This window comes from Neomonachus schauinslandi, chromosome 2 (genome assembly GCF_002201575.2).
Source record: "Neomonachus schauinslandi chromosome 2, ASM220157v2, whole genome shotgun sequence".
Taxonomy (NCBI): Eukaryota; Metazoa; Chordata; class Mammalia; order Carnivora; family Phocidae; genus Neomonachus; species Neomonachus schauinslandi.
Genome location: NC_058404.1, coordinates 197,932,563 through 197,947,001, shown reverse-complemented (window position 1 = coordinate 197,947,001; position 14,439 = coordinate 197,932,563). Strand labels below are relative to the sequence as shown.

Genomic DNA, 14,439 nt, shown 5'->3' with positions numbered 1-14,439 from the left:
GGCTCTTCGGTTGGATTTCCAACCTCTAAACAAGCTGGGCCTCTAAGGGAAAGTAGGATGGTGGGTGCTGGGAGCTGGGGGGGGGGGGAAAGGGGGGCTTGGGGTTCAAGAGCTTTAGTGGGGGAGGGGGTGGGGGGGGGGGGGGGGGGGGGGGGGGGGGGGACATGGGTGCTTGGTGTTCAAGAGCTTCAGTCTGGGAAGATGTCTGGAGGTGGACAGTGGTGACGGCCGTATAACAGTGAGAAAGTGCTTAATACCACCGACCTGTTCACTTAAAAATGGTTAAAATGGTAAAAAAAAAAAATCATTTTATGTAAATTTTGCCACAGTAAAAGTTGTTTTTCACGGGTACAGGGGAATAGAGCTGAGCTCTAGAAATGCTCACCACATTGCACAAGAAATGGATCCTCTTTCATTAGAAAAAGAATTATTAAAGATAGAAGCCAAGGTATAGATTTTCCATAGATCAGGGGCTGCAACCAGGTAGCAAGTCCCAGGTTTGAGATTTAAAAGAAGTCTGGTTTATATGTATGACACTCTGATACAATCAGCTACCTGTTCAGCTAAGTCAATTCTGTTCACTTGTTCAAAACAAATGTGTTGTGTGAATCATTCAGTGTCCTGTATGCATAATCAGGGTGGGGAAACCTGGGTCTCTGAACATAATCTCTAATACAACAATGCTATCTGCTAGCAGCAGGGAATTTTCCAGGTGCTCAGGAGACGGGGTCTGGGAAGGGAGATTACTCTTGACTGAGCGTCCCCCATTCTGCCTGAATCCTCATGACCGCCACTCTGTGAGGGGCCTGAGGACACTAAGAGCCCGGGGGTCAAGCACCTTGCAAGGTGGGGGACAAGAGCCTGACCTGCTGCTGTAGCCAGCAGGCTCGGACCGCCCAGGGGGAAAGGATTCAGTATTCCCATGATTGGCCCCTTACAAGCAATGAATCACCACATTTAGAATGAAGACAAAATCCAAAACATTACTTTAAATGAAGTCACCCCTCATGTTTCAAGGAAATTAAGGCTCTAAGATAGGGTAAGGAGCTGCCCTATGTCACACGGCTTGTTGGCATCTCAGGAAATTATTTTCTTCCTTTTTGTCTTTTCTCTGTCCCTCGGCAAGTATTTATTAAGGCCCTTGTCTTAGGCGGCAGCATAGAGAGGAGGATAGAAACACAAGTGAAATAATTCAAGCAGAGAAAGTCAATTATCATATGGTTTCACTTATTTGTGGAACATAAGGAATAGCATGGAGGACACTAGGAGAAGGAAGGGAAAAATGGGGGGGGGGCAACTGGAGGGAGAGATGAACCATGAGAGACTATGGACCTGAGAGACAAACAGGGTTTTAGAGGGGAGGGGGGAGGGGGGATTGGTTAGCCCGGTGATGGGTATTAAGGAGGGCACGTACTGCATGGAGCACTGGGTGTTATACAAAAACAGTGGATCATGGATCACCACATCAAAAACTAATGATGTATTGTATGGTGACTAACATAACATAATAAAAATTAAAAAAAGAAAGAAAGAAAGAAACACAGATTTGAACCAGCCTGTCTGGTTTGAACCTGGCCTCCACTATTGATTAATTGTGTTACCTTGAGCAAGTTACTTAACTTCTTGCCCACTAGTGTCCCATCGGTGACATAGGGATGTAAGGATTCCAGAACCTACCAGTGGGGTTCTTAGGAGGATGGCCTTGGGGAGCATGCACAGTGCTCCAACACAGCCCCAGGCACTCAGCAAGCTCTGCATCCCTGTCCTCTGTTACTCACTCCCGTGTCCCCACACCAGGCACAATGGGATGCAGAAGCTGGAGGAAGAGCTGCATCAGCTTCATGATTTTGCCAAGTGTCACCTTCACGTCTTCTTCAAGCCTCCTGTCCAGGCCTGTGCTCTCTGCCTGGGGAATACACAGAGGACCAGCTCAGCTCCTGCTACCAGGAAGCCTGAGTCTGACAAAGACATTGACAAATAAACCATCGTAAGGCAGCATGGGGAATATTACCTGTGTGTTAAGTGAAAAATTATAATCCTCTATGAATTACTTCAAATAATAATGTATCGCTCAGTGCATTCATTTCCTATTGCTGTGTAATGAATTCCCACAAACTTGAAGGCTGAAAACAACACCCATTCATTAGCTCACAGCTCAGGATGGCAGATGTCTGAGTGGAATGAGCTGGGTTCTCCTGGCTGGGTCTCACAGACCGGGACTCCTATCTGGGGACCCTGGGGAAGAATCCATCCCCAGGCTCATTCAGAGACAGAACCCAGTTCCTTATGGCTGTGAGTCTGCAATTCCCATTCTCTGCTGGCTGCCACCTGGGGCCACCGTCAGCTCCTGATGGCCACTGCATTCCTTCCCATTTTGCTCCCTCTGCCTTCAAACCAGCAACATCATGTCCTCTTATGTGTCGATACACAAAATAATTCACATGGCCATGCGTAACTTAAAGGGGGCGGGAAGCTCCATCCCAGCATGGGGCCAGGAGAGAGGAGCCTGGACATCTTTGGTGACCAGCACTAATGACTGCCATTAGGTAGTGAGTCATCAAAGAGAAAGCAATAAGTGTGAGCACCCACTCTGTGCTGGGCTCTCTGTTGGGGACCATATTAGTCAGGACTCTCATTTGTAAGAGAAAGAAGAAAGCTCACTGAAAGGAGCTCTAGGGAGACCCCAATACTAGGTCTGCAGCCAGAAATGAGCCCAGTTGGCTTACAGAGTCCACAGAGGAATTGCAGGACTCTGCCTCTGGGACTGGAATCAGGGTCGCAGCTCCATCCAGACTCTCCATCTACCTCCCAGCTCTGCTCATGCACATTCTGGGTTTGCCTGCTCCTCCGGCAGAGACAGAACTGCTGGAGGCCACAGTGGGGACTTCAGTGGGATGAGAGAGCAGCTTTCTCCCTGTTCTCATCTATTAATCCCAGGGAAGGACACGGACTGGTCCACCCTGGGTCCCATGCCCATCACCAGTGCCATAGCGGGGAGCTAAGAACTGGCCTGAGATGGAGTTAAAGAACAAGGTCTACAAGCAGGAAAAAAAAAAATGAAAAGAAAAAGAAGATAAAAGGAACACCAAGGCTCCTACAGTCACCCCAGTTCTTCGTGTTTATTCTATCTCCATGAAAACTCGGCAGTAAATGTTGTAAATCCCACGCGTCAGAGGCAGACGAGGGATGACAAGATTTGCACACATAATAACATTTGTGCACATCATAACAGAAGTGAGATTTAAAGTCTGTATTCCTCCAAAGCCTGTGCTCTTTCTGCTAAGCCAACTGAGATTCTTCTTGAAAGACTTTCTGAGTCCTTTCTGCATAAACAGGCCCAAGGAAAATGTTTGGGAGAACATGTCCTGTACACTGTATCCCATTAAAATTTGAATCCATGTTTTGGAGTCTCAGAGAGGGGTCTGTATTCTAAAACATGGGATTCTTTTTATAATCACTGCCCAAAAGCACAGCCCAGCCCTGGTGTTTGTCTTCATTCCTTCACTCTGGACCATGTGGGCCAAATTTCCTCTTGGGTTTGCCAAGAGCGCAAGTAACACACTCAAAAATACATCACCTAAACAGGGGGAGATGTGTTGCTTTTAATCAAAGGAACACTGATGTCAAAAGGAACCCTGGAGGCAAAGTTCTGGCTAGTGGCTCAACCTACTCTCAACTCAAAAACCTCCTGGCTGTCACCGCTGGGTCCGGACACCACAGGCACCCCCCGCTTCCAGCTTCTGACCTCAGAGTGCAGGCAGGAGTGGGGAGACACAGAGGTGGCCCTTTTGCCAGAGAAATGGCCTCCAACACCAGCCTCTGATGTTAACCTCTGAGACACTGTTTTATGCATAACAGAAGCTGTCCCTGGGCACCGCCTATTGCTGCCAAAGTCAGCTACCGGCTGGACATTAGGCAACAGGGATTTGAAACCGGCCATGGCCCATTTCAACCTTGGCTGCCATCATGAGCATGTTCCTAGGACAGGAACGGAGGGAACATTCAGGAAAGATGTGATTCAGTGTTGAAGCCAGGTAACAAGGGGTCAGGAAAACAGCGAGTCTGCTCAGGAATTTCCCATAACCCCTTGGGCCAGGAGCAAAGAGTATTTTTCTCTGGTTACCTGTGTCCCTTATTGGATTATGCCAGTCTGAACAGTGAGAAGGAAAAGATTAAATGTTCTTTATCTAGAAATGCTAAAAAGGAGTCCCAGACTACTATGAAAGTGCTAGGTCACAAGACAAACAAGGGCAGGGTCTGCTACCAGCACGATGCTCAGGACTTTCTTTAGTGGTCATGGGGGAGACATTACATCTCTGGACGGGGATGACATAGCATGTGTCCTAGACTCTACTGGCAGCCACTTTGTGACCACATGGGGACCCGGCTTTAGGATGGAGCTGATGGCATGTCAGTGCAGGTTTAACCAAAGAAGCAGAACCAGAAACAAAGACAGAGTAAGGGATTTACTATAATGAATTGGCTGACACAGTTGTGGAGGCCAGACAAGACAGTCCAAAATAGTAGGGCAGGCTGTCAGGAAAGGCAAAGTAAAACTCACAGGATGGGCAGAAGCTGCTCCACAGGCAAAATTTCTTCTTCTCCAGGAAAGTTCTTCCTCTTTATCAGTTCTGCTCTTAATATAATTCAACTAATTGAGTCAGGCCCACCCAGAATATCTAGGATAATCTCCTTTCCTTTAAGTCCACTGATTATGGACTTTAATCACACCTACAAATACCTTCACAGTAACACCTGGATATGTGTTTGACTGAATAACTGGGAACTGTAGCCTAAAAGAGTTGACACATCAAAAGACCATCACAGTATGGAATAGGGAGAGAGGAAAAGATGATTTCTTAATGACTTCATTGAGTTCCTAGATCAAACCATGCCTGAACTGCATTACCTCTGTACTTTCCAGTTGCACTCTCCATAAATTCAGCCTTTGGCATCTCAAGCTGTGTTTTCTGTAACTTGCAGCCTGCAGTCCTGACTGACACAAGAGGGACCCAAAACAAGGAAGTGACAGCCTCATTCTGACCAAACCTCCCAAGAAGGGTTATGTTCCAGTCTGGGTCCCAGATAGTGTGAAACACATTGTCACACACCAGGGTGAATAAAGGGGTGGTCACTGCTACTCAGGGGAAGATGTTTATTGAACACATGCTCGTGATGGCCCCGAGCTCTGGACACAAAGACACAGAGGGGACACTTGCTCTGCCCATGGGGGACGGGTAAGCAAGCAGATGGCAGCCAGAGTGGACAATGCCTGGCAGAGCAGAGGAGAGTACAGGGCCCATGGGAGCCTGTGCAGGCAGCAAGGACCCAATCCAGCCTCTGTGCGTCAAGGCAGGCTTCCTGGAGAAAGTGACGTTTCTGCTCTGTCTGGAAGGGTGAGAAGCAGCAAACCAGGGAAGCGAGGTGAGGGAAAGGAGCTCCAAGAAGAGGGAATGGCATATTTGAAAGGGGACGGCCACTTGGGTATGGTGACGATGAGCCCTAGTGACTGCTAATACTGTGTGATTTGGAGCAAGTCACTTAACTTCTCTGGACCTTGGTGCCCCCAAGGGATAATGATAGAATAACTGCATTAACACCTGCCCTGGTCTTGGAACCGAGTTAGGTATCATCATCGCATCACCATCATCACCAGGAAAGGACTGGTAGGGGATGGTTGGAGATCTCAGACAGTCTTCCAGGCCTCGGGGAGCCAGGGAAAAACTTGAAACAGGGGGCTGGCAAGAGTGGATTTCTGTTTTAGAGATGCTTCCTGGGAGGAGAAAGGACTCCAGGCAGTGAGAAATTAATCATGATACGACTGTGGGAAAAAATCTTGAAGCCACTTCCACAGAAAAGGGTCCAAGACATGGGGATGGATGTTTGCTCTGAAAGAGAGCTGAATCTGTCTGGAGGGTCAGTGATGAGTGCTTGGGGACAGACTGAGGAATGAGGGTGGCCTTAGGGTCTACAGGGTTGTTCTGGGAAAGAAGTTACCAGAGTTTTAAGCTAAGGATGGCAGCACCAGGGAGTCATCACAACTCACCTTCATCTTGGGAAGAATTTGCATTGGCCAGAGCCACCGTGAGCCTGGAGGGTGGCTCCAGTAGGCAATGAGCTCCCCATCCATGGAGGTATGCAAGCAGACTCTGGATGCGCACTTGACGGGGAGACGGGAGGAAGCTAAAGCACAAGGCAGGTTGGTGGAGATCATTTCTAAGTTCCTTCCACCTTAATCTCTGTTATTCTGAATCCCAGAGAGACAGCGTGGTAATTTCCTATGGCTGCATAGCAAATCACCACAAACTGAGTGGCTTAAAACAGCACCGTCTGTCTCAGAGTTCTGGAAGTCAGGAGTCCACCCTGGGTCTCAATAGGCTAGAATCAAGGTCTGGGCAGGGCTGCGTTCCTTTCCGGAAGATCTAAGGGAGAAACTTTTTCCTTGCCTTTTCCAGCCTCTGGAGGCTTCCTGTGTTCCTGGGCTGTGGACACTTCCAAGGTCTTCAAAGCCACCAGAACAGGATCTTCCAAATTCTCTCTCGCTCATGCACCACGCCCGCCCCCACCTCCACACCCATCCCAGTTCCCCACAGCATCCCTCACCTGGCAGATGGAGCCTCTTCAAGGCCGGCCCTGAAGTCTGCTGTCCTGCCATCACCCCATGTGCTCTGGGGACTTAATGGGTCTCTTTCCTCTCCTCCACAAGGACAGCAGCTCCATCTCCATCACTCACCATCTCGTCTGTCCTGTCCATCTCAGGCCTGCCCACTGCAGACTCTCATTAAATCCTGCGTGCCCAGGGGCGCCTGGGTGGTTCAGTCAGTTAAGCATCTGTCTTCGGCTCAGGTCATGATCCCAGGGTCCTGGGATCGAGCCCTGCGTCGGGCTCCCTGCTCTGTGGGAAGCCTGCTTCTCCCTCTGCCCCTCCCCCTCCCCATGCTCATTCTCTCTCTCCCAAATAAATAAATAAAATCTTTAAAAAAATACTATGTGTCCAGTGAATCAACAAAGAATCCATTCAAAGAAAATGACAGGCATCTGCTGAGAGTCATCTGCTCATTAGCTCTGGCTGTTCGGCTGTCCTGGCATAACGAGGTACCAACATGGGGCTCATGCTCTAACACACTACGGGGGGGTATGGGAGAAACCTTTGCAGGAAGACAAAGACTTTAATCTGTCGGGGAATTCCTGCCTGTATTTTTAACAGTCACCTTCCAAACGGAGCAGCCTGATGCTGAAGGAGCCGTGGAAGGGGCTGGGGCCGGGGGTGCAAAGCAGGGAGCAGCAAAGGACTTGGTGAGCAGAACACACATGTGGGTTCCGGAGGTCTGCCCGCACCCAGGGCAGGGGGTCTCTGGCAGCTGGGGTGGGGCTGATTCAGCTGCGCTCTGTGCCTTCCTCCCGGGCTCGTGCCTCGCTCTGAGTAACAGGATGAACAACCATCAGGTTAAGTCGGCAAAACCTTCCTTACGGATCTGCTCTGCCCAGCTGGCTGCAAGCTGCTGAACAGAGATGAGAAAGGCGTGGTAAGGGAGGGAGATGAGGTCCTGTCCGCTCAGTGTTTGGGGCTTGGGGTGCAGCGGAAGCCTCTGATTTGCCCAAGAAGCTCCATCAACAGCCACACACAGTATCCTGAGTGAAACGAGGCTGGCTCTCCCAGCAACATGTTTATCTCGACTTCAAACGCCCAGACAACTCCTGTTTTCCGGCAACATCCCCTCAATCTGAATGGTCCAAGGACTTGTTTTGGTGCATGGGCTTGTTTTTCCTCCCTGTCCTGAATTGGAACCTCGTTTGATGAACCCATCCAGAAGCCCCAAGCATTTCAAAGCTGGCCTGGCATCCCTGGCTGGGCTGGCTTGTCCGACAGGGAGGCCCACGCCCTAGGCACCTCCATGGAGGGCGTGAGGAGACTCCTTCATCCAGAAGAAAACCACCTCTCTGTTGGCCGCTTGCCCCCCCTCCAAACACACATAGTCCTGCCCTGTCCAAGAGGGTGCCCCAGAGACTGTCCCCAGGTCATCCCAGGAAAGGTGTTGAGAGAACAGACACTCACCTGTCAAAGAGAGGGGGCATGGCTGGGATCCCCGCCCAGGGCTAGGTAAATAAAACCTCAGGCCTGGAAGAGACCAGAGTGACGCTACTCTGTTTACGGACAGGGGCTGCGTGGGCACCGGATCAGGATGGGATTTCTCAGGGCCGACACAGCAGGGGGAGGCTGGAGCTGGACACACACCCTTCCTACCCTCCCTCACAGCCAGAGAGGTCGGAGACAGACAGACAGACACAGGCCCAGATTTCTGTTCCTTATTAGCCTTGTGATCTTGACCAGTTTCATGTCCCCTGAGGCTTTCTGCTTCCTCATCTGGGAAATGGGAATAACCCCACTCATCCGATGGGGGCTCACGGCGTGTGTGACCACCGCTGGGATGACTGTCACAGAAGTGGTGCCAAGTGATGCTCTTCCTCTCTCTGACAGCTCCTTGTCCTTGATGGTTCCTTAGTCTTGCTTGGGCAGCCCAGGGACCCCAACTCATCTCTGACTCTGAGGGTCTCGATCCTCACAGGGGGATAGAAGGATGGATGAGGACGGGGCACAAAGTCCTGTCTGGACCCGTTCACCTCCAGCTTCGTGACCTTGGACAAGTTGCTGGAACTCTCTGAGCCTCCATTTTCTCACCTGGAAAATGGGACTATTTCTGGGGTAGCTGCCTCACAAGGTCACATGTGGGAATGGAGACTCTGACATTAGCTCGGCGTCTTTTCTTCCTCACTACGGGCCTCTGAGCTAGGTGCTTTCATCATCCCCATTGCACATATAACGAGAGGGAGGAAAGAGCCAAGAAACCTGCCCAAGGGCATCACCGGAAGTGGGCAACCATGCGCTGCACTGAGCATCTAAGGAGAGAGCTTATCTTTTAACTGGTTGTCTGTACGAGCCCTGCGTGCAGAGCCTAGTCACTAAAAGAGCCGCACATCTGGAGAACCAGCCCTTCCTGAGCATCTGTTTTGTACTGGGGCCTGTGCCGGGGGCTTGAAGTGGCCAGGCTTCGGGGTGGGGGCTGCTCACACATCCCCCGCCAGCCACATGCACCAGCATGAGCCCCACTTCCAGATGCAGAGACACAGCTGCTCAAAGGGAAAATGACTGCCCAAGCTCCTGCTGGGTGGTCAGTGGTGGGTGGACGCTGACACCAGGCTGCCTGACCCCAAGCCCTGGATCCCTGGCACTCAGTCCTTCACTTCCAGCCCCTTTCCCTCCCCCACTTCTGTTCTGGTTTACGGCGGGGTCCCCATTCTAACTGCAGAGCCTGACTGCCCACCCCTCATCCATCCTTGTCTTACTCTTGTCCCCTGCCCCCTCATCGCCCGGTCCTACCATTTCTGGAAAGCCCCTGCCCGGAGAGAAACTTCTATTGGAAGTGTGGGAGAGGAAGGGCCTGCGCGTCCCTTCCAGGTGTCCCACACACCCCCAAGCAGCCCCTCCTCTCACACGGGGCTGGGGGATGGGGGGAGCTTTAGGTCTGAAAGGATCCAGTGTCCAGGGCCAGGTGGGCGTGCTGGATGGCCTTGGCTGGGCCCCACAGGAAGCGGAGGAGGCGTGGAGGACCACCCCCAAGCTGCTGCTTTATTAAAGGGGTGCCTGCCATCGGCCACAGGACGCAGTGAGCCTGCCTCTGTACCATGACGCCCAGGCTGCTCGCCCTGCTGCTGCTTCTGGCCGGGCCCCCCGCCTCGAAGCCAGCTCCCCCGACCTGCTACTCCAGGATGCTGAGCCTGAGCCGGGAGGTCACTGGTGAATTCCAGAGCCTGCAGGCCGTGGAGCCCTCGGTGAGTCCCCTCCCGCTGCCCTCCGCGGACCAGGAGGTTCAATTCAGACCCAGTTCTCCAAAACTTGCCTTTGGACCAGGAAAAAAAACAACAACAATACACTGTTTTTCTTTTCTGGCCAATGTTAATCTCAAGGGTTTGCATTTTATTCCCATCCTATTAAATACGAATGACAGTAGTTTGCATCTTTTTTTAAATACAAGGAAAATCTATCAGAGACATCACAATGCCTTGTCTTTGTTGGTAACTTGCCAGCAACAACCAGAGGGTCTGTTGTAAAATGTAAAAGAAAAAAAAAGGAAAAAGCAAAACCTTGCCGAGGAGCCTGGAACTCCTGAGTTAAGGAGGAACACAGAATTAAGGTTATTCTCTTGGGAAGCCTGGTGATTATGAGTGAGAGCTAAGGGGGGACCCCCCCAGGACGTGCCCTCCCCTTACTGCTGTTTACCCTGGGCAGACAGCTCAGCCCCTGAATCTCTGTGTGCTGAGCTGTGAAAGGGCTGGTCCAGTGCCCACCACCAGCTTCGGGAGCTGCGAGGGGGAAGGCGTGATTGAGACATGGTAGGCACAGCGCTGGGCAGGGGACACCCCAGGAATGTGAGCACTGTAAGCGCTGCTCTTTTCACAAGCAGACCCACGGCTCAGGGAGGCAGGTTCCGGAGGGGTTGCCCAGAACCAGAACCCAGGCCCCCCTGGCTGCTTATCCAGGATAGAAATAAATGAATTAAACTTCATTAAAAGCTTTGATACAATTTGGGGCGCCTGGGGACAGGGGGGCTCAGTTGGTTGAGCGTACAACTCTTGATTTCAGCTCAGGTCATGATCTCAGGGGCGTGAGATCGAGCCCCGCGTCGGGCTCTGAGCTCAGCTGGAAATCTGCTTAAGATTCTGTTTCTCCCTCTGCCACTCTCCCACTTAAAAAAAAGCTTTGATAAAATTTAAAAGTGTCTAAAAGTGTCTCTTCACCCCTTGTAAACGCTTCAAACGAAATGTAATGTTTCTCAGATGTGGGGTTATGATACCCTAACATCTTTTCTTTTCTTTTAAAACTTAAATAATGTGTATGTTTTTCCTAATTATAAAAGGCATACATAGTAGACCCCCCTATCCGCGGTCCACAGTGACCCGGAAGCAGATGAGCCCCCTTCTGACGTGGTCAGAAGGTCAGTGGTAGCCTAACCCTACATCACATGCCTACGTCACTCATCTCCTCACGTGGCACTTTATCATCTCAAATCATCACAAGAAGAGTGAGTACAGTACAGGAAGAGATTTGGAGAGAGAGAGGTCACATTCACATAACTTTTATGATAGTACGTTGTTATAATTGTTCTAGTTGATTAGTAGTAATTGTTGTTAATCTCTTACTGTGCCTGATTTATAAATTAGACTTTATCTAGGTTTGTATATATGTATAGGAACAAACATACTATATATAGGGTTCAGTACAATTTATGGTTTCGTGCATCCACTGGGGCCCTGGACTATATCCCCTACGTATAAGGGGAGACCACCATACTTTATAGACCAGTTGGAAAATGCACAAAGGACAAAGAAGAAAATAATATTACTTGCCATTTTACCACCTAGAGGTAACTGCTGGTATAACATTCTGGGGGAGAGTATTTCAGCTTTCCGACTAAGCATAGGTATTCAAATCTGTGTGTGTGTGTGTGTGTGTGTGTGTGTGTGTGTGTGTGTGTGTAAGCAAATCAGATCAAGAAAGGCCCTGGTGCTGTCTGGCTGTTGGAGGGTGGCAGAGAGCCTTTTGTGAGCAACTGAGGGTGCATCCCTATGGGTGTCATCGTAACCCATCTTCCCTTCTGCAGGAGCCATGTGTGAGATACCTGCCCACGCTCTACCTGGATATACACGTAAGACAGTCCTCCTGGGGCGTCTGGGTGGCTCAGTCGTTAAGCGTCTGCCTTCCTTTCGCTCAGGTCATGATCTCAGGGTCCTGGGATCGAGCCCGGTGTCGGGCTCCCTGCTTGGCGGGAAGCCTGCTTCTCCCTCTCCCACTCCCCCTGCTTGTGTTCCCTCTCTCGCTGACTCTCTCTCTGTCAAATAAATAAAAAATCTTAAAAAAAAAAAAAAAGACGGTCTTCCTGCCTGGGGAGGCAGGGGGGTGGGGAGAGACCCCGTGCAGAAGGATGCAGGAGTCCCAACTCCTGTCCCTCTGGCTACTGACCTCCCCCACGATGCCCTCCCTGCTGTCCACTCCCAGAATTACTGTGTGCTGGCCAAGCTGCGGGACTTCGTGGCATCGTCCCAGTGCTGGAAGGTGGCCCAGGTGGATGCCTTGAAGGACAAAGTGCGGAAACTGTACACCATCATGAACTCGTTCTGCAGGAGAGTAAGTGACACTACTGAAAATACTTTTTCTGCTTGTTATCACCCAAGATGCTCAGGGCTTTTAAAAGAGGAAGTCTGGGGGTGTGGGGAGATGAGGAGGAGGAAGAGAAACATTTTGGGGTGCTTCCAGTTCACAAAGCCCTAGGCCCTCCCTTCCATGAGCTCACACTGGTGTGGGGACAACACCCAGGACCACACGCTAACCATATAAGACAGACTCTGCTAGGAGCCAAATGGAGTAGAGGTTTGGGGGGAGAGGGCCATGAATTCAGGGAGCTCCAGAGCGCCAGGGTCGGAGGAAACTTTCTAGGAGGAGGGGAGGAGGAGGAGACTAGTCTGAGGAGACTTTCTAAAAGAAGGGCTTCTATACAACGGAATATTACTCATCCATCAGAAAGGAGGAATACCTAACTTTTACAACAACATGGATGGGACTGGAGGAGATTATACTAAGTGAAATAAGTCAAGCAGAGAAAGTCAATTATCATATGGTTTCAGTTATTTGTGGAACATAAGGAATAGCATGGAGGACATTAGGAGAAGGAAGGGAAAAATGAAGTGGGGGGGAAATCGGAGGGAGAGACGAACCATGAGAGACTATGGACTCTGAAAAACAAACAGGGTTTTAGAGGGGCGGAGGGAGGGGGGATGGGTTAGCCCGGTGATGGGTATTAAGGAGGGCACATACTGCATGGAGCACTGGGTGTTATACGAAAACAATGGGTCGTGGATCACTACATCAAAAACTAATGATGTATTGTATGGTGACTAACATAACATAATAAAAATTAAAAAAAAAAAAAAGAAGGGCTTCAGATGCTCTGTGATAGGAGGCTTCCCATAGAAGAGGGGAAGGAGACAGAAAAATGCAGAAAATCAGCACTACGAAGAAAGCAGAGTCATGGGATCCCAAGGGCACAGGCTTCAGCATCAGACAGACCTGAGCTCCCGTCTGTCTTCCTGCTTCCCTGATGGGAGCAACTTGTCACCTCTCTGAGCCACAGTTCCCTCATTTGTGAACTGGAGACATAATTATGCCCACCTCACGCCATCGTTGGAAGGATAATAAGTACACCCTGACCATGTGTGTGAGGAGGGGCTGTTGCTCTCTCCCTCAGAAAGAGGGAGAAAGATGCATCTTGCTAAGAGCAGCAACTTTTAGAACGTGCATGAAATCAAAACTCTCATATCCAGCCTGGACAAATACAGCACCACATGTGTTTCTCACCATGGAGATGGTCTTTCTTGGACTTTTATCACCTTTAAACGAAAGAGTGGTTCCCATCAGCACTATGTAATTATGAACTTTACAGATACACTTTATCTGGCAGTGAAATTTCCCTTGATCCTAAGAAACCTAGCAGAGTGACCATACATAGAATTCCTAGCACCAGGCCTGGCCCAGAGTAAGTCATCAGGATAAATAATTAGCTATTGAGTTTAATTTATTTGTTCATGCATCTAAGGTTTCTTCCGGATTTCCTCCCCACACCCATTGCCCTCCTCACTCCCTCTCCCCTTGGTCTGCAGAGGGAAGACAGGAAGAAGATATAATTATAATACAGTATTATTTATATTTATAATGCAGTATTATATCATGTTCTACAGGAACGTGAAGACGGGGCCAGTTCTCCTTGGGAGAATAAGGAATGGAAAGTTTTCACACAAAAGGAAAGAACTGAACAGTCTTTGGAGATAACCAGGAGTCCTCTAGTTATGTCTGGCCTGTGGGGTGACATTCAGTAACATTCTTGCTTATTGCACATCTTTTTCAGGATTTGGTGTTCCTCTCCGATGACTGCAATGCGTTGGAATACCCAATCCCAGTGACCACGGTCCTGCCAGATGGTCAGAAATAGGGCAGTCCTGACCAGAGAGAGAGAGCGCAAGGGGACCACAGTTACATCAGCTGCCCAGACACCCTGGGCTAAAGCCACGCCCCCCACCAGGCTTCCCTGTTACTATAGCATCGGAAGCTGTCACGTCTCTCCACCTTCTGGAAAACGGGGCTTCTGCTCCTCTCCCAGAACCTACTTTGAAAACAATTAGGAGCTTTGCTTTCATTTCCCCCTGGTTTTGTCTTGCCAGGATGGTTAGATACACAAGGATGTTTATTGGATCCCTGAGAAGAAAAGGCCAAACCCGCGTCTCTTGTATGAACGTCTAGTCTGAGAACAAGCAAAACAGTAGGTTTGTATTAGTGCTTTAACGGAGTACTGGTAACATTTTTCTTTTTTGATAGGAATCTGCTTACAT

At 49.9% G+C, this 14,439-nt stretch overlaps 1 protein-coding gene across 1 annotated transcript; it reads left to right on the top strand.

Moving 5' to 3' along the window:
* The first annotated feature begins 9,684 nt into the window (after window positions 1-9,684).
* Window positions 9,685-14,042, top strand: CYTL1 (cytokine like 1). Its single transcript, XM_044913112.1, has 4 exons — window positions 9,685-9,831; window positions 11,661-11,705; window positions 12,056-12,184; window positions 13,959-14,042. Exons 1-4 carry the CDS (start codon window positions 9,685-9,687, stop codon window positions 14,040-14,042), a joined length of 405 nt encoding a protein of 134 aa, XP_044769047.1.
* Window positions 14,043-14,439: the final 397 nt, after the last annotated feature.